Source organism: Cydia fagiglandana, chromosome 9, assembly GCF_963556715.1.
Source record: "Cydia fagiglandana chromosome 9, ilCydFagi1.1, whole genome shotgun sequence".
Lineage (NCBI taxonomy): Eukaryota > Metazoa > Arthropoda > Insecta > Lepidoptera > Tortricidae > Cydia > Cydia fagiglandana.
The window spans coordinates 18,089,758-18,116,778 of NC_085940.1; the positions used below are offsets into that span (position 1 = coordinate 18,089,758).

The 27,021-nt window shown below is 38.0% G+C and overlaps 1 protein-coding gene across 1 annotated transcript in view; it reads left to right on the plus strand.

Annotated features, from left to right (window-relative positions):
- The window catches only part of LOC134667541 (uncharacterized), a 136,938-nt gene that overhangs the window by 84,587 nt on the left and 25,330 nt on the right, over positions 1 to 27,021 (plus strand). Inside the window, exons 2-4 of the mRNA XM_063524966.1 lie at positions 22,927 to 23,032; positions 23,345 to 23,456; positions 25,063 to 25,229. Of these exons, the coding sequence (XP_063381036.1) occupies positions 22,927 to 23,032; positions 23,345 to 23,456; positions 25,063 to 25,229 (385 nt within the window). The remainder of the gene's footprint in view (positions 1 to 22,926; positions 23,033 to 23,344; positions 23,457 to 25,062; positions 25,230 to 27,021) is intronic.

The window sequence follows — 27,021 nt, forward strand, 5'->3', positions numbered from 1 at the left end:
CATCACACGTTTAGGGGGAGGGAGGGGGTCAAGAAAATGTGACATATTGTGACATGGGGGAGACACAAACTTTGCGACGTCACTTTAACTTCATCAGTAACCGAAAATTTATTTAAATTATTTTATTCGATGTACATTTAAATAACAAGTTTTTAAAACGATAATCGTTTTTATTCGTTTAATTTTCTTTCCTAAGCAGTTTTGGGTTATAAAATTACGAATATTTATATCGTCAAAAATATTTTGATAAAATATTAATAATACTTAGGTACTTACTTAATTCGATTTGGCGATTTCGTAGAAAAAATGTGACGTCACACTAGGGGGGAGGGGTTTGCCAAATGTGACCAAGTGTGACAAGGAGGGGGGGAGGGGTCAAAAAACCTAGAAATTCGTGTGACGTAATTAATGGATGACCCCTAAGATCTCGACGACGTCTCTAAATTATTCTCTTTTACACCTTGGGACCCTTGGGTATTTTTTTTTTTTTTTGATTTATTTAGAACACAAACAGTCACATAATACAAATGGATTTTTAGTACAATGTAGTGTACGTAACATACTTAAGAAACAGACCTGGAGGACCTGGAGTAATGGTGCTATAATTATAGATTATAGTAATGATACTATAATCCCCAAGGCTCTGGCCTTACTCAGAGTAAACTAGATTAAACCAGTCTCAATATAAGGTGCTCTTACAAAGCTCGCTTTACAATTAAGATAAAAAATGCACATTAAGAGAAAACGCAACATTATATTTCATTTTACGTCCGCAACATTAATCCAGACTATCTCCCTTCCCAACCTTAAGATCTCTAAGATCCTAAATTATTCTCTTTCGCTCATTACTATAATCCCCAAGGCTGACCGTTGGCAGGTAAACTAGATTAAACCGGTCTCAGCCGGATCAGTTTAACCGGGTCTGGACGATTGCGGGCGGTCATTTGTAAACCGCCTCCTGTGTAATTGTTGCCGTTTTAGCATTTGGGACACACGGGACTCTAATTTGGCCTACAGTGGTTTAAAAACTAGGCCTCTTATGAAGGGACATTATAATTGGTAGAAAACGTATTATTTCTGCAAGTTAAAAATGACCTTAAGGTTACATTCGGATAGCGACTGCTGCAGCGTTGCATTGGATTAACGTGGGCGGGCAATAATATAATGAAGAAAAAAACATCTCCATGACGATTCGTTAAAATATACATCCACAGCATGTTTCGTCAACTAAGTAATTAGGTACCAAATTGAATGACTAATAACTCCATCCGATTCTCACCTGGTCCAAATGTGCCAAAAATACTAGCGGAATTCCCTCTCTGAATAGCTAGTCATATTTGTTGGACCAGGAATGAACCAGGGCGAGGATCTCTCAAACGTCGCCATATATCCTAGATCAGCGGTCGGCAACCTTTTACCAGCCAAGGGCCAAATAGTTACCGAGGTTGACGCGGGCCGCACTTTGTTAATATTTAAGACTTTATCAGACATTGTCGTTTATCAATATTACATACAAAATAGCCAGGGAAGCTCGCGAGCCGCTTGTTGCCGACCGCTGTCCTAGATGAAGGTTTTGGCCTCGGCACACCGACGCGACGGCCGACGTCTCGTCGATTTGTTTAAGGCTGGCGTATTTTATTTGCTGGCCTAGAATCTAGCAGCATAAGCATTTTAAACAATGTTGCTGACCATCGTTATCGCCCCTATGCAACGCCTAGGTACTACGCGTTTACCGTGATGGACTCCAGTAAAAGATTGAACTAATTTGCCCACGCCGCCGCACTTTTTGCATGTCAGGCGCTAATGGCACTCGTCATTTGTTTCCCAGTTCAGTATTTTACTTAAATTAATGGTGAGGGAGCAATTTCGGGGCATTTGCGGTCGAGAACACGCGAACTGTACAAATAAAATAAATGTTTGTAAGCAAAAACGTGATGGAGAATTAACATAAAATAAAGGAGAGGCATTGTAAGGGATTCGATTTTGGTTTTATACCTTTTTGTGTACGTATCAACTTCAGCTTAAATATGGTTAGAGTCAGACCGAGCTAAGTTAGCAGCGATTTTGATAGCCCAGACGGTACAAGTGTTATTTTAAACGTCAAATTTCTATGATATTGTGACGTTTACTTAACACTTTCACGGTCTATCAAAATGCTTGGTCTGGCTCTATTATTTTCACTGAAAGAAATGTTTGCAGGTGTGCTACTCACCTGCAAACATTTCTTATACATAACCATAACATAACAATATTTTGTTACTAGGTACATACTTAATACTTACACAAAAATTGGGACTTGCGAATTACCAACAGGTCGGTTTAAAACAACAAAATAGGTTTTAGGATACTGATAAAAAAAAAATTACTTAAGGTTTGTTATTTCATTTTGTTCAATTCCTCAATGAGTTCTGAATTTTTTTTTCAGTGTATTTGTGCAACAAAGTCAAGATAAAACCAACACACTAGAAAAAATATCCACGTTCATGATAGGTACTAATATTAATTCTTTAGTAGCAAGAAACACAACACAGTTAAAAACACATATCAGACTACATAATTATTGTAATAATTTACTTAAAAACATTTTACTATACAATTCATAGAATAATTCTTTAACTAGACCTATAATCATAACAACGGCAAATTAATTACTAATATGTGCTATTACCAATCAGATTCATTTGAATTACACGGTAGGATTTTGCTTTGATTCGTAGTAATTGCCTGGAAAGGTAAAAATTAACGAAACTAAATTGATATGGATTTAATATTTAATACAGTTTAGAGTTTTTTTTTTATTATGAATGGGCTTACTCATGGCCACAGTGTTGGCCACAAATTTAATGTATCACAGCGATTGTACTAATGACATATTCGAGAGCCCTGCGCACATTTAACCAAGTTGCCAATCGAACTGACGTATTTAATTGTTCTGGAAGTGAATTTGTAAAGGTTACATTGTGTGTGTTGTGTTATTCTTAGCTTAGTTATAGTACATATAGTATATACTTAATAATAGCCTGCCTACACTATCGCATTGGGAAACTGTTATGATAGCTGTAAGATTTATTAATTAAATAAATAAATGAAAAAATATATCGAACGCCTCGGAACGGGCACGATCCGGTCTAGCGTGAATTATCCTTTATGCACACTTTTAGCGTTTCTGACTTATTAACAGGAGAGTTGTTTCGTAGTTATAAAAATATGCCTGATATGTAGCAAAAAGGAAACGTAAATAAAAATGAAGGATTTTTGTTACGATCGAAACTAGTCAATATTTTTTCCTGGCGTTTATAGAAAAAGCTGTTTCATTTCATCACTAGACCAGCTAACACCAACAAAGGACTCCAATTCAATTTATCACGGACTCAATTAACATTGGCGGGTCCAGGCTTTGTCTTCCTACTTCTTTGTGTCTTTCTAGAGGAAATTAAAGTGCGATAGCGAATTCGTAGAAGGTAGTTTATTAGCAGTATGTGTAGCTTTTTTGTCTTGTTCCTTATACACTGCCGTATTCGAACTTCAAGATATTCACAAGAGACGACACGTACTAGATCCATTCTAGATACGTTATAGTTTAGATATCAATTAGTTCTCTTTTGCGGCGCGATACGGGCAACCAATGTCACTTTTACGTTAGATAGAGTAAGATATCTATTGGATGTGAATTGGATCTCTAAGTCACATCCTGTGGAAATCGTTCAAGAGTATCCCCAGAATCGCTCAAATGGCAAATTTGACAGGTTAGATCTTAAACATATCGTTATCGTATCTTGGTGATGTCTAATAGATATCTATTTCAAAATCCGAATCGGGCCCACAGTCAAAGAATTTAATTTCGTTACGATTTCGTACCTTGTCACAGTGGCAATAAATATGAAAGTTGCTAGGGACCTCATAGTATTAGTCACTGTGACATGGTACGTAATGGTACTGAAATTAAATTCTTTGACCGAACAAGAAGCTAGATGAAAGACTTACAAAAACTCCAATTACACGATTACGGTAATTGGAACGCTCGATAGAACATTTCTCTCAATTTTCGAAATTCGAATGAGCTCATTTTGAATTATACATTATATTGGAACATCAGCGGCGGAATCATGGTCGTATTTTTATCACTTGTCATGTCATGCTCCACTTTTACACTTACATACTTGTTAGAACGTGACAGGCATGGTGGGTGGCAGACGATAAAAAACCAACCATCATAACCCTATTGATAATTATATTGATCTACATCAACAAAGATGGCCGATGGGGTCGAAAAGTGCTCGAGTGGAGACCACGGACTAGCAAGCGCAGCGTTGGTATGCGTCCACCAACAAGATGGACGGACGACCTTGTTAAGGCCGCCGGAAGACGCTGGATGCGGGTCGCTTCCAACCGGTACGAATGGAGGTCAAAGGGGGAGGCCTATGTTCAGCAGTGGACGTCTATACTTCGTTTTTTTTAGCATTAGAAATTAGGTAAACAATCTTGATGTGTCTTTTAATTGAAAAACACATTTTAAAAATAAATTACGGCAAATATGTAACAATTATGAATCTAATACGATCATTTATATTCTTCTGCTTTCATAAGTAATAGTTATTGATTTTTAAAAAGCATTTTTCAATTAAAAGACACGCCAAGATCGCTTACCTTCTTTGAAGTTCTTTCTAATGCTAAAAAAAACGAACTATAATGGCTGAGATGATGTTGATGTCATCAAAATCCGCCTAATAGCCTTAGTTTTTTATTCCATCGATATTGGATGGTTTATAGTAACTGAAATTAGGTATATACTTAATTTTTTTTATCACTTTTACAATTCTAAATCTACTGTTACTCTAATAATCCACCTACTTATTGTTTCGCAGTCAGCCATATTGGATCCCTTAGGACCCCATTATGTGATTTTGATTGAGGTCGAGCTTTACTTCGCCCACTTTCGGGATTTTTCGCAACAAAAACTTACCTCTAATCTTTATTCCGAACACATTAATGTCAGATTACTGTACATTTTTTGTTGGTTCTTTAGCTGTGGACGAAATTAAATTTTGCTTTCTAGAACTTAAGGTTCCTATTTGAAGGAAAGCTGTGTGTTATTTCTCATTGAAGTTTTTGGAATGGCGGGTTGAGTAGATTTCTGAGAATTGGAAGAAAATCGTTCGCTTTCTGATTGATTCTTAGAACACTGCTTTTATACCTGTTTATTAAGCTCATACGTATTCTGGAAATGTACTTATCTGTTGTATGGAACAAAGTATGCCCAGGAAGATAGAAAAATAAAAGTTTATTTTTGTTTACAAGTACCTACGCCGCGTAATTTTACTACTGTACTTACTTTGTAAGGAATCGTATAAATTTTTGCTTTTATGTTAACGACAGATTATACTAATGAAAATAACTAAATAAATCGCGCTTTTATAGTTAGGTACAATCAGCAGCAGAAGTTGCAAAGCGGGCGAGGTGTTCAAAATTACCTTGACGCGCTCTTATTTTCTCAACAATAAAGTAGCGTCAAGATAATTTTGATCACCTGGACCGCTTAGCAACTATTGCTGCTGACTGTATGCGATGCATCTTATTCACAGTTTCAGCTTGAGCAAAAATGCTTAATTGTATGTATATCCGCATTATCCGCCCTTCTACTAGTCGCAGTTTTCAATTTTCATAAACTAATTGTACCGGTAGTGCAGCTGCGAATGAATGAATGAACTAGAAATGGAATGTTACCATAATGCTCAACAACATAAGACGCTATGCTAGATGTCGACTACTTATGAAAATAATAGTGTTTTTGGTACCAAAACGGATGTATGGAGTGAGCACTCTTGTCTTACTATAATTATTTCTCTATGCTAGAACTAAATCAAAATCCTGAATGTTACATTACTAAATGCCCATCCCTTGATACAAATTACAGTGAACTTATGATTCAATGCTTCTAAAGGCGAATTTACGGTACGAATTTTAGCCGACTCATGTTTTCAATGAACTGCGATATTGATAAGGTTTGTTGACAATCTGTAATTAGTTACAGATTGTCAACCTTACTCCAAAGATATAAGGTCGAAAATGGTCAGTTAAAACTATACATGTTAGTGGCAGCATGTGCATCCAGTAACTTCGCTAATGTAATTCTGCCGTCCGCCGTTCGCGAAGAGTTCGATCGTTACTTACGAAGAAACACGTCCGTTCGTTATCAGCGAAGCTGATACCAGATGGGGCTCTAGGGCAGAAGATGGAACAGGCTAGAAGCTAGTTCAGTGGTGCACTTTGTGCATTTATACTAAAACTAAGATTACTGATGTCGGGACTGAATTTCTCTACTTTGTGAACCTTTTTTTTGCTGACGATGGAATAATATCAGCTTTTACGTTACTAAAATATCGTCAGGCTATAAGCAAAAGTCACCAATTACTAAACTAAACATAAATCGACCTTCTTTTAGTACTAATATGGTTCACTATGGGTATGAACTTGTGGTGGTACTTAGTGACTTTTGCTTGTCACCCGACGATATTAGTCATGGATGTTTGTGACGTTTGAGCAAAATGTACCACATTATCGCTTGCTATAAGCACGCTGCGGCAGGTTATTCCTATAAAGATACAAGTCAATTTCGTCCTATTGTTAAGCGACGAATTGGTACCTTTTTCTTGAGAACATCACATTTGTCTACATCAATATCTAAATCAACATTCCTAGAACAAATAACACGTTTTAATTAGAATATTTCAGCACAAAGTTGGCAATAACTTGCTAAATTAATCAGCCAGCCGGATGGTTGGAATGATCAATATTTGATCTCACAATGGCGAGTAATTATTTAGATGGATCATACTTTGAATAATTCATTATTGGCATAGTGACCTAAGCAACTTGGGAGTCGATTCTGATTTAACAATTGGACTGGTCTAGACACGACCTTAACTTACATATTTTCTGTCATAATCACAATGTGGTTGAGTATCTTATAGGTCTGTATAGAGCTCCAAAAATGATTTTCGTACTTCATCTTCAAGGTAGTATCGAAATAAGATTAAAACCGTTAGAATAATATAACACTTTAAACTCTCGCGTTTTGTACACATATTTACGAGTAATTCAACGGAGATATACGTCTGAGATAAAGTGTTCTTTTATTTATTAAATATGATTTACTGTGTGTAATTAAATATGAAAACCGTTAGAAATTGTTGAATCGCAATTGGGCTCATTATGTGAGACTGTTGAATGTCGTCTGTCGTTGATGAGACATTTAGGGAATTTTATAATTTAACCTTGTTGATTTGTCCTTGTTGTGTTGTTGTTGTTGTTTAGAGTCTGTAAGGTATAACAGGTTTTTTATTAAGATTGCAGAAAACACATACCTATATATTTTGGTTGTGATAGGGAAAAATTAATTAACTCCAGAGAACACTGCAAATGATGAAAAATATTTCCTTCCTAACTTCACATTCGAACTGCTGAAATTGTGTTCTTTACTGAATAAAAGTTGCTCTTGGCAATCAGCTGATTAAAGCGCCGTTATCAAACGATTTCCGACTTTATCTTTAGAACAATAGGGTGTGTATTCATTCAGGCGTGTAACGAGATAACGTATGTGAGGAAAGCTTTACAGCGAATGCTCTGGAGAAGAAAATTAGATTAAAGATAGTAATTTAGTTGAAATTAGAACGCGGAACGTGAACTAAGTATTTTCGTTTAACTGTGCAGTAAATTTTGAAAGTGGATTAGTTTTAGTGCAGGAAAGATGCGATTTTGCGCTAAGGGGTTTTAATTAAAATTTCATTTTTAAGGCGCAAAAGAGCAAATTGAAGGTTTGCCAAAGAGCTATGGAGCGCAGCATACTAGGAGTAAAATGGATGTACCGAATCCATAACTCCACGCTGGCCCGCTGGGTTCAAAAATGCGCATTACTGATGTTGGAACTACGACCTCCAAGCTGAAATGGGACTGGGCCGGCCATGTCTGCCGCATGCACCCACAGAGGTGGGCTAAAATAACCACGGGCGCGGATCGGATAGGCCCAGACGGAGATGGCGGGATCACCTGGACGCATATCTTTATGACTGGCCGGAAATTGCTCAAAACCGGAACGAATGGAAATCCAGGGGGGAGGCCTTTGCCCAGCAGTGGGACACCGTATAGGTTTATAATAATTCATTTTTGTAGCTATATTTTGGTAAATAAATGCTGCGAAATGTTTAAGAACCTCTTAGAGACACTTGGCTTAAACACTAAGTTAGTATGAATGGACTAAAGTCTCCTAAAAGTTATAATTTGTGTTTGCTTATTTTTTAAAGGTATGGAAAACAATGTAATGACAACAATATATGGAACCAACAGCAAAAGTAATGGAACACTTCCTAATCAAATAAACAAAAGGTAGGTCCTATTTCGTATAATAATTTCCATATCATTAGATGTCATTTTAACGAAATAAAATATTTTTTAATTTTCTCATTCACCCCCCAAAAGTGGCCCCCATGTTTAAAATTCATTTTTTTACGTTACATGTCCGTCTTTGGGTCACAAACTTACATATCTGTACCAAATTTCAACTTAATTGGTCCAGTGAGAAAATAGGCTGTGACAGACGGACAGACAGACGCAAGAGTGATCCTATAAGGGTTCCGTTTTTTCCTTTTGAGGTACGGAACCCTAAAAACCAGCCAAATGCGAGTCACACTCGCGCACGAAGGTTTCTGTAACATTACATAAAAACTGCAAAAAAGAATCACGTTTGTTTTATGGGAGCCCCATGTAAATATTTATTTTATTATGTTTTTAGTATTTGTTGTTATAGTGCCAACAGGAATACATCATCTGTGAAAATTTCACCTGCCTAAGTTATCACGGTTCATGACATACAGCTTGCCAAACAGACAGACGGACAGAGGAGTCTTAGTAAAACCAAAGACATATGTAACTTCGTATAAGATGAATAGTCTAAGGAAAAAACGTGCCTTGGAAATCAAGAAAAAGTAATTCTCGGATAGATGCCGCACACACCTTTAGCCTATCCTCGGCTAGATGGCGTGACGACACCGTTTCATATTTAACAATTTTAACACATAGATATCAGTGAATGAACATAGATCAAAATGATATAAAAATAATAAAATAATTTATCCATATATGTATAATATACCTTTTCTTGATAATTTTATACGTTTTCATTTTGATATTCGTCGATAGAGGGCAGTAAATATACTGTGACTACAAAATTTACAATGACAATGACCCCTCTATACTATCTATTCTTTTTGGTAAGACGGTCCCATTTTTACCCTTAGGGTACGGAACCCTAAAAAGAAACACTGAGTGTATTCTACTAAATAGGTTTTCATTATAAAATGACGTCCCACGGCCAACGCTCTCTATCTGAACTTAATTAAATCGTTCCACGCTATTTATATTTATTCAAGTATTAGGTACCTTTTCGTCAATCTAAAGGAATTAGTTAAGGCTTCACTTAGGGGCCCTCTTAAATCCAAAAAGGTCCAAGTGTTTCCATTTGTGCTTGCGGTCCGCTTCGATTGCAGGTTTTTATATTCCTATAATTAGATAAGTCCCCGGTTTATATACAGTGTAAGCGATAAGCGGAAGCGGATCGATTTAAAGCCTGACCAGGAATATAATAATCACGCGCCAATCGCGCCGTGTTGCGGACTTTCAATTTAAGAGCCCTTATTCCTTAGAGCGTTCGCCGATTTTGCGAAATAACACTCGATAGATGGCGCTGGCGCTTGATACGCGAGCGCCGGCAAAGCTATGCGCGTTTCAACACAGACGAGAATAATATTGATACTTTTCAATTTAATTTGCAAGTAAATTTATTTTAACGTTATATTGGCACTCTTTTATAAGCATGATAGTAGTGAATAGAGTGTATGTGTTGAGAAAATATATAACCAACGACGAATAAATAATAATGATTGTTTACCTATGTCATGGAATTATTGCGACAAGTTCATCCATGAAGTCAAGGAACTATTCAAGTCAGTTCACCAAGGAAGTTGAATAATTAAATGTTTGAAAGATAAGATTATACTAAATTATAGTATATATACATACGGTGTTGCTTATTTCGTCGAAATTGAAATTTTCTATGTCTCACCCCCTTAAATTGTTCTCTTTCACTAAAAAACAAATGTGTATTTTTATCAGAATTTTCAATTATGTTTTAGGGGTCGCTACCGAATTTTGAAAATTTGCACCCTCCATACAAGATTATTTTTTTTAGTCTTTTTTCTTGTTTTTTTTTTATATGAATCAACGGGTCAGGATCAGGGTGTATTAATGTGCAGTTTAACATAAAATAATACCACTATTTTTTTAAAGCTTATTATGCGTGTTTTAGGCGTTCTAAATATTCATTCAGCAGTGCGCACTCCTAAAATAGGAATAAAAATTAAAATATATTGACTATACCTAGTATTGAATTACATGTAAATAGCTTCCATATACTTTGACTCACTGTCTCACTAATTAAAAACTAAAAATTAAAAAAAAATCATAATGTATGAAGGATTCAAATTTTCTAAATTCGGTAGCGACCCCTAAAACGAAATAAAAAATTCTAATTGTTTTTTAGTGAAAGAGAACAATTTAAGGGGGTAAGACATAGAAAATTTCAATTTCGACGAAATAAGCAACACCCTAATATATACCTGTATGCATATACAGGGTACCCAAATATAAGGGCATTCCCGTTGCCAGGGAGCTTTAGTGATTATACTGAGCAACTTTTAGTATGGGACCTACACCGAAATCGCAAAAAAAAAAAAATTACTGTTTCATAGATTTTGGCTAGTCCATTTTCTATGGGAGGGTACATTTTTTAGCAACCATTTTCTTGCTAGCAACGGAAAAGCACTTATTTTTTGGCCACCCTGTATAAAAACAATAAATTTGAGAGTACTAACAATGTAACAACTCTCTGAAGTTCGATTCTATGTCTAAAACAGAAGTAATAGCGGATGGTGCTGGGCCTAACATACGGCGTTGCATGAACAAGAGATTTCCTTTGGCAGGATTGGTCCTTAGGATCCAAGGATGGATTCAAGAAGTGGAGCCACCCAGATTTTTGATGTAAATTTTTAGGGGGCGGAGGGGGGGGGGGGGCGGGGCTCACAACTTGATCTTGATATCTGTATCATTTAACCCACTAGGCCAAGTTTGGTATCGTCTTCGTATAAATCGGGGGTGCCGAATTCATTGTCATCATCATCATCATCATCATCAGGTGTCATCATAATGACATCATTCCGAAGTAAAAACACATAAAATATGAAGAAAAAAAATACTTTTTTTAATTCCTCTTCACACTTAAACTGCTGAACCAATTTAGTTAAACCCACATTATAGACGGGTCTAACGCGGGTATGTGAGTTAATATTGTGTTCAAAACGCGAAAGTTTAAAATATTCAATTTAGTTCATATTTGGTAGGTACAGAGATAGTTTGAGTCCCAGGGAATAACATAGCAAACTTTTAATCTCAAAAATTATCCCTTAAGGATGTGAAAAGGGAGGAAGCAAATGAAGCTTTATTTGTAAGTATATAAAATAAAATAATATTAATAATCTATCAACCGCATCTAGATCGATAGTGCTCGTCAAGGCAAATCTATTGAGCCCAAATACGATGGAGTTATGATGAGTAGATTCGGAGTTCTGGTGACCAACTCCTGACTCCATCATGAGAACCTGGGCTTCATCTAGATCGATGGTGCTTGTCGGGGCAAATCTATTGATCCCAAACACGATGGAGTTATGATGAGTAGATTAGGACTTCTGGCGACCAACTCCTAACTCCATCTCATTAATGGAGTCAGGAGTTGGTCACCAGAAGGGGCTCGTGACTCTGGACATCATCTAGATAGATGGTGCTCGTCAGGGCAAATCTAATGAGCCCAAACACCATGGAGTTATAATGAGTAGATGAGGATTTCTGGTGACCAACTCCTGACTCCATCATGAGAACCTGGACTTCATCTAGATCAATGGTGCTCGTCGGGGCAAATCTATTGAGACCAAACACGATGGACTTATGATGAGTAGATTAGGACTTCTGGTGACCATCTCATCATGGAGTCAGGAGTTGGTCACCAGAAGGGTCTCATGACCCTGGACCTCATCTAGATAGATGATGCTCGTCAGGGCAAATCTTATGAACCCAAACACGATGGAGTGATAATAAGTAGATTAGGAGTTCTGGTGACCAACTCCTGAGTCCATCATGAGAACCTGGACCTCATCTAGATCCGTGGTGTTCGTCAAGGCAAATCCATGGAGCCCAAACACGATGGAGTTAAGATGAGTAGATTAGGAGTTCGGTGGCCAATTCCTGACTCCATCAAGAGAACCTGGACATCATCCAGGTCGTCCGGGTATAATTAAAATGCAAACCCTAACCAGAATTCAAGTAACACTGAAAATCTATCACATAAGCGAGAGTCGGTTGTTAAAATTTAATATGGTGTGAAAAATGTACTCTCCCTTGGATCAAGATTTTCTAATCATACTTAGTATACAACAGTTCTCGGAACTCGCTCAATGTTTACGAAGCAATGAGCGCCTGACGATCGAGCGCAGGTCCGTTCCCTAAGCGCGCTCGGCGGAGAATGAGCGCGCGGCGTCGCTGCAGCGTGATTTATAGGTCTTTTAAAAAAATATATATTTACGGCAAGGTAGGTCCTATAGTTATGATTTTTTTTTAATGAGTAAACATAAAGTTACAGTTTGTTAAAATATTTTTTTTGTGGCAAAATATAAGTCCAATTAGCGATAAAAAAATGTAATGTAACCCTGTTTTCACCAAAAAAATGAAGAAAACTCGGAAGGTATTTTATCATGTTTTTTAAATGAAAGTTCGATTTTCAAGCATGTAAGCCCCTCGTACAACATATGATGAGTTGAATTGTAATCATTCATATACCAAATGATTCTTGTTTACTGCAAAATTGAGAGCCGAAACGACCCTTCTCACTGCAAATTTTGAAAAAGACTTCTAAGAAAACTCATTTATTTTAGGTTCAAAAAGAGAAAATGAAAATTAGAACGTTTGCAGCCCCTAGTTTAAGAAATGATTATTTAAGTACGTTATCAGTTTTTGAATAAATACTAATAGTTACGTCGTAATCTTGAATGAAATTTATTTATTTAATCGTATGGCATATTGTCAGTCGTTTATAGTACTATGCTTAAACCCTGCATCCATTGGATAACGTCGCCGTCAAGGGTGAACAAGTCTGCTGGATCTCCATCGTATTTACGTAGCGCGCAGTCTCGGTGAAAAATTCTCCTCTTGAATGAAAAAGGAAGCATTTTGCAAAATACGCTCGTCTGTAGGAGTAAGGACTCTTAACTAATTCTTTCATACTATACTGAACTGTCACCAGACATGAGAATAACAGCGCCCTCTTGACAATGATCAGGATGATACTGGTCAGGCTTTAAACAGATCGTACTGAAGCAAAAGTCACGTGAAGATCTGTAAATCATGGAATTAGTATGAATGAATAGTGTGAATTAGTGTGAATAGGTATTTAGCTTTGCTATCATAATTTTTTTATTGAATATTAGCCATTAATTGGCTTACATTTATGTATGTTAATGATCTGTCAATAAAAATTATTAAATCAAGAAGTGAACAAAAAGATGATGACGATCTTCGTAGTAGTTTCATTTAACGTAAATTCGATCAAACTATCAAATAGAAATCGCAAAAGAAACCATCAAAGAGACGCATGAGAGCGTGCAATGGCACCTTAAAGAATGAATCACGTTAGAACGGTCTGGGCCGAGAAACTTCGTATCCAACGGCCGCGGCCGAAGATCGGTGATCAACTTGATGCCCAAGCATTCAGCCTCGGCCCAGCCCGGCTAGCACATGATTGGCGCGACAGTATCTCACGGCGACATAGACTACCCGTCCCTCTTTTGTTAACAAAGTTAGTAAAAGACGGGTAGTCTATGTCGCCGCGAGATACTGTCGCGCCCATCATGTGCTTGGGATGCAGGCCCGGACCATTTAAGCGTAAGTCTTCGTAGTATCATAATGAAAAGAGAGTAAACTAGAAAAGTGAAAAGTGTAGCATAACTAATTCGCCTAAGTTGGTGGCTTGTGCCACTCGAAGGCTATTCAGGACGAATTCAATTTGTCTAGGTTCGGTTTGGTTAGCAGCCCGCAATGCAGCGCGGGCCTCAATGCGGCTAACTGCCCATTTCACCAAGTGCTCTTGGCGGAAAAGAGGGAATTTTAATTTTGTCGGTCTTAGTGTTAGCCTTGGTGTTGAGTTTACGAAGGAATAACGGTATATAAGTAGGATTTAAGGACGGCTCATGTTACACCGGGCCGTGTCCGGGCCGGAGCTTACTTTTCTATGACATGACTGGAATCACGTGATGCTTTCCATAGAAAACGATGCGCCGGAAGCTCCGGGTCGGACACGGCCCGGTCTAACGTAAGTTATCCTTTAAGGATGACTCACCCTAGAGCAGTCCGGTCTGATCAGTAATCACGTGATGCTTTCTATAGAAAACTAAAGTATCGGCTGTAGTGTTATAAGTATTATACCTCATTACATGTCTACATATATACTCTTTGTGTACCCTCTATGTGCTACTAATCTATGATGCTAGTATATAACACTTGTATTGGCCCATATATGTATAGCAGTTGCAATAAACATCCTAAAGGTAACGAGTCGTTTCAATTACTTCCCACATCGCACGGCCCTGTCCCGAAGCGCTCTGTGAGTCATCCTTAAGAGTAATAAACAGTTAAATAGACCTACCCACATTATAGACAGAAACAGTAAGGCGCTGGGTACCTACCTACAGACATAAACATGCAGTTAGAAATCGTTCTTACCAACAAAGCTGTTTGTAAAGGTTTTTTCATCACACTTGCTCGAAAAATATCTTATTTCATGCAGGTGTACTGAAGGGTAAAAGCTACATTGTTCCCCCTGGAGTTACGGATTGTGAAAAATAAAGCTGTAGCTCCCTAGGGAGTTATAACATAACTCCCGCGGGAACAATATAGCTTACAATATTCATACCCCCATTTACAATATCTCGCTTTCCCCCCCCCCCCCACGTTGCACAATGTACGTGCTCTAATTTCTTTGTATTACAATTTTTAACAACCAAAACTATTTATAGTATATACATGGATTATAATCGTAAGCTACTTGAATGTTCATCAAATGTCATGTTATTTTAAAATAAATGAAAAAATAAAAATAAATTTATAATAAGGAATAAATGAAATGAAATGAATATCACTTTAAAAATGAGAGCGTTACTTCAATTATATGGCATTCGTGTGACTCATACAGGGTGTGGCTAAAACTAAGTAAGGGTTCTTACTAAAGTTTTCGTTATCTATACACATAAAGTAGCATCTACTGTAGACCGAAGTTTTTAAAACATCCGTGTTTCGAGTAAAACTTAACCTAGCAACCCAACCGTTCCCCAGAACTCTAACAAAACTTCTCTCACCTTATAAAATGTTTAAAGGAACAAACTTCGGCGTTACTTTGCAACTTTGTCAATCGGCTATCGAACGAGTTACCGCTGAGTTACGGACGAGTTGGAAACTCCTGGTAACACTGATGAAGTGACGTAGTGATAGTGATGTATCGATTCATGCATTTTTCGTTTAATAGCATGACAGTGCTAATCTATGGTCTACTTGATGATGAGAGGTGAGTTGTTGACGGTCCATTTCCAACGACAGCTGCATTACTGTTCATTTTACTATGGAAATTGACAATAACAGCGACGCGTTCAGTACCAGTAGTGCAGCTGCGGTTAGAAATGGAATGTTAGCATTAGTCTCATCACTATTTACTGTGTTGATAGCTTGAAAGCCATATGAACCCATTTTTTTCATTCTGGGCGATTATTTCCGAAATATTATCTATTTATATCAAAAAGTTTTGAAAAACCTATCCAATGACAGGGGTGTCGTTGGATAGGTTAAAACCTATTGTGTGGGGACACAATAGGGTTAAAGCGAAAAAAAACATCCCCACTTTTCGTGAAGGGGAGCCACCCTAAAAATTATTTTTACAATTTTTAATTTGTGAATTTTTCGGCGTAATTGATTTATTTATCCATGCCAAATTTCAGCTTTCTAGCACTAACGATCGCGGAGCAAAGCGGCGGACGGAAGAAAAAGAGCGAATAGAAATTTCACGTACAAAACTAAATAAAATTCCGAATTTGATTCCATGTTCTTTTGTCATTGCTATTTTGGGGAATTCCCATGAGAAAAACAGGGAAATATTCCCGCTTCCGAATCTATTCCCAAGACACTTGTGGGGGTATAGTCTCGGACGGTCTAGAACGCAAAATGACTATTTAGTGTAATATTTTGCCTATATCCCTTTCAGTCTACATCGCGAACGGTATAGAACGGAAAATGACCACTTTTTTATATCACTAGGGTAGGTTAGGTTCGTTCGTTATCTTCAAATGGGCCAAGGCCAAACAGCACAGAATAGGAGCCCCGCGATAGCGGGGCTCCGTCGACATCGCTAACGTAAAGATAAAACGACGGAAAATGATAAAGGCATTTTACGTTCAGGCCGCGTAGCCAAGATGCCGATCGCTTACGCTCCGTAGCGATCGAAACGCAACTGGCCGCCTAGCCAAGGTTACTATCGCTATCGCTTCGACAACGAAAAGCATTATGTATCTCTATCACTCTTCCCCATTAGTGTGACAGTGACAGTTGCGTTTCGATCGCTACGGAGCGTTAGCGATTGGCATCTTGGCTACGCGGCCTGTCACTGTCGCACTAATATGGAAGTGTGATGTGATAGAGAGACATAATGGTTTTCGTTGTCGAAGCGATAGCGATTGTAACCTTGGCTAGGCCGGCTGGACCGTTCGCGATGTAGACTAAGAACGATATAGGCAAAATGTTACACTAGTCATTTTGCGTTCTAGCCCGCGAATAACCCGTAGGTACCTAGTTTTTAAGTGAGTTGGAAGCGAGTTGGTAAACATAGTAACTCCGATGAACTGATGTATTGTTGCTGACAGGCTATTTATAGTTTGGTCAGTAATTGTGGTTGTAATAGCTTTCCGAGACAAATCGGTTGATCAAATTGCAGTCTGCTAGAGACGGCTAGCTGAGAACTAATCTATTGGAGGTAATACGTTGGATAGAGGTAAAGGTGCCGTCAGTAAAGATGGGGCTAACGCAAAATTTTAGTTTTCATAAATTTTGCGAGTCATACTTTATACGTTCAGATTTTATTTTTGTTGCAGGAAATACTACTTTCCTTATAAAGCTATACTTATGCAATAATTATTTTTTTACTTACAAGCTTTTAAGCTTGTTTTCAAAAACACCTTTTACTCGTCTCTTGGCATTTTCTCGAGAACAATTTATTTTGCTCTATTCAGAACAAACGACGTATGAAATCATGATTTTTTAATACGTTTTTCGATGTTTTTTTTAGTATATCAGTATATCACACACAATATAAAAGATTGAGCCTAAAGAGATAAAGACAAACGTCCGTTACTTTTACATTTACAATATTAGTATACATTTTCAACTTGTATATCAGTGATATACGAGCGAAACTTATCTACACATTCCTTACTCCGTCCCCAGAAGATTTACGCCGTCGATACGTTATGTAAACTTACGAAAAAACTTACATCCAACTTACACCAGGAACTTCCAGAAAATATACTGTACTTGCGGCTTTCTTTATAGTTTTATTGGTCTCCAGAGTTCCTTTTGGTTAAGAACTAGCGTCTTATTGGGAAAGTTTACGCGGTGTTTACGTGTTGGTGAGTCTCGTTTGTTTGCTAGGCTTTTGTTTATATGTCCCTTTATTGGATAAAGTTGGAGCAATTATTTAATTAAGAGTTAGATAAGGGTATGTCTACCAATTTGTGATGGGACTTCGCTTTCGTGCAAAACCTACCTATAAATATAACCCATTTATGTCACTTTTGTCCGCAATTAAGAGACACATTCGGCGCGATTCGAACTTTAGATACGTCAAATATTATAAATTAAGAAACGTCACTTTTGACACGTGTTTGACACTGACATATCCGATCCATATCGTATCTATACCTAATATTTGACGTATCTTTAGGTTCAAATCGGACCGATTGCATTATCACAACGTCGATAAGCCTGATTATTCTACAGCTAGAGATGTCCATGCGATGGTTGAGACCACGCACTATGGAATGGGCCACGTGTAGGCGCGTATGCGCCATCGCTGGCCCACTACCTTTGACGTGCGGACGAAAATCCAATATATCGTGGCCATCCCATCGCCATCCCGCCGCGCCATAAGCCATCCGACAGCACTACCCTCTCTACACGCTGGCCCATCTTAGTGGGCCAGTATGATAGCCCATCGTGTAGAAGAACTATTAGAGCGAGAGAAGTTAAAGTGAGATACATCTCAACGCATGATTCATCCCTCTGAAGTTCCCAGAACTAAATCAAACGTGAGAATAGATGACGCATCGGCACTGATGTATAGCCCCCGGGGGTACATTGAACTAAAACCACGTTTTTACTAGATTTTTACACGTAACAAAGCGTCACGATAAAGAATATATATATTTCTACTTTTGTGGTCGTTCATATCATATTACTCTGGTACTTTACATAGGAATTTCAGTGAGTATTTAAATGTCCTGTACTGTATTGTATTTATTTACTAAATTTTTCAAAGTGCGAACTTTTTATTACAGATTCCTGTCCGGACAAGGACAATACAATCAACCTTTTTAGACAACTCGCCCCTGGCATCAAAATTGTAAACAAAGAATCGCTTCACCTCCTTGGCTGCCCCGTCCTAGACCAATCCTTTGAAAATTTCGTTGACTCAAAAATTCAAAATTTTACAGCGACATCACACCGCCTGGCCAAAATTAATCTACATTCAGCCTATTCCATCATTAAGCATTGTCTTTTCGTTCCAAAATTCACGTATATTCTTCGCGGAACCCATCTTTGGAAACACCCCAATTTGGTCTCAAAATTAGATACATTGGTCGTTGAAACACTCACATCCATCTTTAACATCTCTTTTGACGAAAGGTCTTGGACCCAGGCTAGCCTACCCATTAGGTTTGGCGGCCTGGGCATCCGCAAAATTTCTTGTGTATCCTTACCTGCGTTCTTGTCCTCGGTGCATGGTGCTCAAAGCCTTATAGGGAAAATACTAGGTCCTTCTATTGGATCTATGGAGGCCGCGCACTGCTCCGAGGCCAAGAACGTCTGGTCTATAACCTGTCCCAGTACAGACCTGCCTGAAAACCCCTGCTCGCAGAGGCAGTGGGACGAGCCGCTCTGTCAACTAGTACGGAAAAACCTTTTAGATACGTCACCTAGTTCGATAGACCGAGCTCGTCTCCTTGCGACTGCAGAGTGGGAGTCAGGTCTGTGGCTGCAGGCGCTACCCTCTCCAAACATTGGGACTTTTCTCGACAACACTACCTTCCGCCTAGCAGCTAGCTTACGTTTAGGGGCATCTACCAATCAGCCACATCGCTGTCAATGTGGCACCACGGTGGACATTCTTGGCCACCATGGCCTCTCATGTGTTCGAAGCGCTGGCAGGATCCCCCGCCATGCCAGCATAAATGATGTCCTCCGTCGGGCTCTTGTTAGTGCCAAAGTACCTGCAGTCCTCGAGCCCAGCGGTCTGGCCAGGGATGACGGCAAGAGGCCCGACGGAATGACACTGGTGCCTTGGAGCATGGGTCGGCCGCTAGTTTGGGACGCTACCTGCGTTGATACCCTGGCACCGTCCCATGTTCCAAGCACCAAGGATTCTGCTGGCGCTGCGGCTTCCTCAGCCGAAAGCCTCAAGCGCCGCAAATATGCCGCTCTGGGAAGCAGCTACATATTTGCGGCGTTTGGTGTCGAAACTTTGGGGCCGTGGGGGCCAAGTGCGCGTCGACTGTACAAAGACTTGTCGGCGCGCTTAATAGAGGCTTCTGGTGACCAGAGGGCTGGCCACTATTTCGCCCAGCGTATTAGCATCGCTATACAGCGGGGAAATACGGCCAGCCTTCTGGGCACCTTGCCCGTTGACGGCGATCTGGGGCAAATTTTTTACCTATAGTTTTTGTAAGTTTTATTATGTTTGTTAATTTATTTCTTTGTTTCTATCAATAAAGAATTTTTATTTAGTCGTATGACATAAATACATAAAATGTAGGCAATCAATTAACAATTAAAATTAGAACAACAAAATAACTATAAAGTCAGATGTTAACGTTCAATGTGTTCAGACAAGCCCTATACCTATTATAGAACCTCGATTATCCGAATAAATTGAGACAGTCAAAAGTTGAGAAACCGTGGGTTTTTGAGTCAGCATATCTCATTTTATACTTACTTAATGGACAAACGGTGAACCATGCACCTTCCATTCGATCGAACAGGCCCTTGCCCGTCTGTCATAGCAAGCTTTTTTATAGGGAACTGTCTAGATGTAGAGTAGGTACATTTTTTGTATTTTTTCTTATGTAGGTATGAAATATGAATCTGTTTACATTTTACTCTTCATGCCACATAATGTTTATAACAGACAAGCTAACAGTACATTCGTAGGACATAATTACCAAGCGAAACTCCGCTTTTCGCCGAAAGAGTTGTTGAAATGTCAAAGTGTTTACTTTCGTATTAAAATGTGTGATGAAAAATGAATATTTCGCCGGCGCTCGCTGTGAGAGCTTAGTGATGTAACGTGGGATTCCTGTAATATTTTTCTCAGAATATTTCCATATTACCACTATACCAGGCCGCGTAGCCAAGATGCCAATCGCTTACGCTCCGTAGCGATCGAAACGCAACTGTCACTGTCGCACTAACGTGGAAGAGTGATAGAGAGACATAAAGCATTTCGTTGTCGAAGCGATAGCGATTGTAACCTTGGCTAGGCCGGCAGTGTAGAGAGAAGAAATCTTTGAATGCAGTTTTGTTTCTTTTTAAAAATAAAGGAATGTCTCCTTTAAGTAAAATGAGCCAGCTTAAGGATTTAAGGCAGTTTCCCTCCAGGGCCCGACTTATCTTTCCACACTGTATATTATTCACTCTTCGGAATAATACCACTGCTTTTATCGCGTTAGATCCGTTAGGCCTACTTGCACCATTCCACTAACCCGGGGTAAACTGGTTAAACCGTTAATCCAGTGCCAAATTGTACTGGTAACCATGGTAACTCCAGGTTTAACCGGTTAACCCGGGTTTGTGGATTGGTACAAGTGAGGTTTATGTCATTAAATATAATACCACTGATCAACCGAGGCAGAGGCAGGCCGAAGAGGAGATGACGAGACGACCTGGACTCATTTTGCGGCACTTGGCTGAAAATTTAGTTACTTATATGTAAAAAGCCATTATCGAAGTATAGTCTAACCCCCTTATTCATAAACGTTTACTAAAGTTGACAAGCCGATAATAATCGTTTGTCCCTTTCTGACGTATTGGTATGATGGAATGATATTTCGGAGGCACTTAGAACATTACTATGTGGATAAAAATATTAATGGAATTTTGGGGTTAAATTTTATATTCCCTAAATTTTGTTGAACCAAATAGTCTCTGAAAAAATTAAGGACATCACTATTCTTGTTATCTACATGATTGCATATATGTCTGTCGTGTTAAAAATGTATAGTTGTAGTATTTTTTTATTCCCTAATATTTCCTTGAGTGAAATATTCCCGGGAATAGATTAGCACATCACTATCCCTGTTATATGTCGCTCGTTAAAAATGTATAGTTGTAGTAGTAGTTTTAAATTTCCTAATATTTCCTTGAGTGAAATATTCCCGGTAATAGATTAGCACATCACTATCCCTGTTATCTATACCTAAGTCGCTCGTTAAAAATGTTTAGTTATAGTAGTATTTTTCATTCCCTAATATTTCCTTGAGCGAAATATTCCCGGGAATAACTTAGCACATCACTATTCCTGTTATCTATACGTCGCTCGTTAAAAATGTTTTAGCGCTTTCAAGTAATGAAGCCGTGTGAAAAATGAAATTGAATAAGATAAAAGTTATTCGTGTGTTTCTGCAACTTTTTTAATTACAAACTAGAGTAAATTAAAGATAAAATGAAATTAACAAATTGAAGCTCGAAAAGTTGCAACTAAGTTTTAATTGTTGCGTAATTAATTCTGATGAAACTTGTTTCCAAATTGCAACGTAGGTATTAAAATTCTGAACTATATACTAGCTTCGAATGTAAATTGTGTTTTGTGGTTAATTATTGGTTGATGAACTTACAAATGAGTACAATTAGTAAATTAATTATTTTGACATCGACATAATTAATTAAAACCAAAAAAATACTTTGCTAATCTGCGAAAAGATAACATGCTAGTCAATCAGTGCTAACCCGTTATACTTACTTGTGTATTTTTTACATGCAATTAATGTTGTTAAAGTTAGATTTTTGGTTTTGATTAATATGGATTTCCGCAAAGTAACGCCTGCTGATTCTATTCACTATTTGTCGACATAATTATATTCATTTAAGTATACTTAAAGCCCCTTGCACCATTCACTAACCCGGGGTTAACCGGTTAAACCTGGAGTTACCATGGTTACCAGTACAATGTAACATTGAGTTAGTGGGGCGGTGCAAGTGGCGCCTAGGAAGTTAAGGACATTTGAACGGTCTGATATCGTTCAACCATCGGACATACAACTTTGAATTTCTTAAGCCAAATGGCAGAAAACAAAAGGAAATAGTTATATTTTTCAATATTTAATTTATGTCATAAATAATAATCTACATATATGCTCATCTTTATCTTATCTCTTAAGCCTTTAAGGTAGAGGGAATATATTTCCCACAACGAAAATTAAACATTCAGTACCTAAAATATTTTTTTTTCTTTGTTGGCAGATTCCAAACGGGACCATTGCAACAAGACAGTGGAGATCTACGAAGACGTGTCATCCCCACCAGTCACGCCTGAGAATTTCGGCCGCCCGCTCACTTGCACATATAGGTACGAATTTACATTAACCCTTATTTTGGCAGTGTCCAAAATACTGTAAACAAATCTTATATCCTCTTTTTGTATTTTTTTTTTAACCGGAATACCTACTGTTGAGCGCGCAAGAGGTTTGAACACACGACGGTATATAAAACGAAATTTTCCATTTCCACAGTGAAAGTTTCCTATGTTTTCTGTAATTTTTTCTAGAAATTTGCGAAAACCTTTTCAACTTTTTGGAAATATTCCACAACTTGCGCATTTGTCATCTAGACTGTAATAAAAATAAAAGAAGATATTTACATTGTAATTGTATTGTTACAGGTTTAGAGCGTTTCGAGGGTCGCCAAAAGACTGGATTCTCAGGATACGGTTCAAAAAGTTCAAAGTTGGCACACTGATCAACGGTACGACGTGCCATAAAGGATACATGCAGGTAAGGGCGATTTTACACTCAAAGGCAAGGACTCAAGATCCATTTTTATATAAAAAAAATCCAAACTTATTCACCCAAATAATGTAGATACAGTCAGCAGCAGAAGTTGCTAAGCGGACGAGGTGTTCAAAATTACCTTGACAAGCTCTTATTCTCTTAACAATAAAGTCGCGTCAAGATCTTTTTGAACACCTCACCCGCTTAGAAACTTCTGCTGCTGACTGTAAGTACCTGATTCTTGACACTACAAAAAATTTACTGTACTTACTGTAAAAAATAAATTGTTATGTTACTCCTACCTCTTTAAAGTGTCATTCAATGGAACTTGCTAACTATACAAAATATCACTATTCAAAATATAAACAAAAGTCACTAGTAAATTCATCATTCTCTAACAATTTCAATATGGCGGTTTGTTTGACATAGTAAGCAAGTTCCATGGACACTTTAAATGTATATTGGCTCCTGACACATACTATTGAAAACTTGGTATCGTTTTGTAATAATACGAGTACCCGGAACATAAATTGCTACCATTTCGTACAAATATTCCCCAAATTATAATATCTACCTATTTTCTTAAACGAAACCCGCCCATGCCAAGCTTCGAGCTTCGCCCCGACAAACAAAAGAGAAACTTTGATACGGAGTTGCAAAATCTGTCTGTTTAATTTCCTAATTGAGTTTCGACACGCGTCACTGAGCCGACTAATTAATTTTCGAAATAATTTTTCGAAAAACTCGAACGCCTGAGACGCAATTATCGGCCCGCGATGTTTTTAATTAATTCTGCTTCTGATTGCTGTTTTTAATTCTTTTGGGTCTAATTGTAGCGGGGGTGTTATCGTTAATTACGATTATTAGGGTCTTTATTCATTAAGGTATTATTTTAAGAAAACGAAGGAAGATGAAGGATACAAAAAATGATAATAATTATGTGTTTTATTGTCAAAAGAAGTTAATAATTTTTATAACGCCGTCATTCCATGTAAAAGTCATAATTGAACCTGTTTTAATAACGGCTCACATCTTCTTGGTACATTGTACAATTCTTTTACTGCTATGCTAAACTTGTAGCCCTACTTACTTCTTAGAGTCAGACCGAGAAAAGTCTGCAGCGGTTTTGATAGCCCCAGCAGTGTACCTAAGTGTTATTTCAAACATCAAACTTCTATGAAATTATGACGTATAATTAGCACTTTCACTGCGTGGGCTATCAAAATCGCTGCAGAGTTTTCTTGGTCTAACTCTAGCCGATAACATGATGTATTAATAATCTTTTACAATTTGTTAAGATTTGATATTTTAATTGGATACGACTGTTCAAAAGTACTTGATAAATAATATTTTCAATCTTTGAATGATATGAGACGACCTTGACTTGATTCGCACTGCCTCTTTCGTACGAAACTTTAAAAATCGACACCGAAAATGCTAATAATCACGATACACGTGCGAAAAATAGGAAAACGAATGAATCGACACGAGTAGCGTATTACCTATTCACACGTGTATTAAATTTTCGATGTAGTTACGTAATGTACTTATTATAGCACAGGGTGTCGTAATGGAGCATCAGAAGAACTGTAGATGTTTATTTATTCAGATCGTCGACGGCAACGCAAAGACCGACGTGTCCAACCGCAAGGAGCCCGGTCTCTTCTGTGGCGAGATCGAACAGCCCCAGACCTTCATATCGGAGACCAACTTCGTGAAGATCGTCTTCCATGCAGACAACTTCACCGATCAGACCTACTTCAGTTTCGATTCAAGGTAATACTAGTCATATAAAAGTCAAAAAAAAAGGGCGCCATAAGCCTTCAGTAAGAAATGCGTATACCTACTTGGAAAAAGTCGACCTATGCCGCCGTGACCCCGATGGGCGAATGGCTTAGGCATCTGCCGCTATAGCAAAGGACGCTGGTTCGATTCCAGCATGCATCATAGAAATAATTTCATTCAGTTATTCTTTATTTTATTTAGCTCTTTTGAACACACTCTTTAATCTGGAAACAGCATTCATTTTCTAACAAAATTTGAATCAAGAGAATGTACGTTCTAATTCCCTTCCACGCAAAATTTGTTTATAAAGCGCATTTCGCGCTCAACACAGCTTTACGCATTCAACTCTGGAGAACGCACGCATAGCGAAAACGTTAATTCTCTTAGCAAATACATGGCGCTTACGCCCTTTCTTGGTAGAATGTCAAAACTCACCCTAGTTTCGAGTCGAGGTGAGATAAATGAGCAGAGATAAGCTCAACTCGTTTGCGGGATTGCTCAGTGGATGGGGGATCTTAGAGTGGAGCTGATCGTCCAATCAATGACGTTTAGGGCTCCCCCATATTACAAAATGAGAAAATTGAAACACGGAAAACCATTTTGTTTGCTAGAAAGTATGGGGAAAAATTGTTAGTTTAGTTAGATACGCAAAAACCATTAGAGTTAGACCAAGAAAAGTCTGTAACAATTTCGATAGCATAAGCATTGCAAGTGTTATTTATGCGTGTTCCATGGAAGTTTGACATTTGAAACAACACTTGCACTGCGTGTGCTATCAAAATCTTTGCAGACTTGTCTTGGTCTGATTCTAACTGCATTATCGTCGTTGTACAAACTTGTGTAAGAAGGTCATTTTGTTTAAATTCGTACACTGAAGTGCTCCAAGTTTTTTTTCCATTCCTTTATCATTTTTCATAGACTTTGTATGATGGTAACGGAATGAAAAATGTAAGGAAATTCAGGAACTTTTTTGTACCATTAGGATCGAAAGAGTTCGTGATTCAGGCGGGCTAGTCAAGGAGACAATCGCTTGCGCTTCGCCATCGAATCGCTTTGTGTCTATCACTCTTCCATGTCCCAGAGTGTGACAGTGACAGTTGCGTTTCGTTCGCTATACAGGGTGGAAAGATAAGTCGGGCCCTGGAGGGAAACTACCTTAAATCCTTAAGCTGGCTCATTTTACTTAAAGGAGACATTCCTTTATTTTTAAAAAGAAACAAAACTGCATTCAAAGATTTTCTAAAACTCGCTTGCCTCGCCCGGGACTCGAACCGACTAAAAATTCCAAAAAATAAAAACTTGCAATTTTATTCTACTAGTCGATACAGTTAATGTTAATGATAACATTTCTCCAAGAAACATTAGGTCTAACACTCGTCTGTCGTACAAAATATCCATAAAATCTAATATTTAGTACTTAAGATTTTTTTAGACAAGCCAAATTGAAGAAAAAAAGAAAAATACTTTGAATGCAGTTTTGTTTCTTTTTAAAAATAAAGGAATGTCTCCTTTAAGTAAAATGAGCCAGCCTTAAACTAATAACGCATAGACAGATAGTCCCCATACGGTGAACCTGCCAAAAGTGAAGCCGAAACACGATGGATGTGTGCGTGCGACGCTCGTGTTTTACGCTCAGCAAACACACACATATATACAAAATATGTTGCCAGTATTCATTTACATCTCTCAAAGTAGGGGATTTTTAACAACATCCACACTTGGTTATTAATAATTAGGAAGTGTGTAGATTCGATTTTGTAGCAAAAGCTTTTTGTTTATTTTG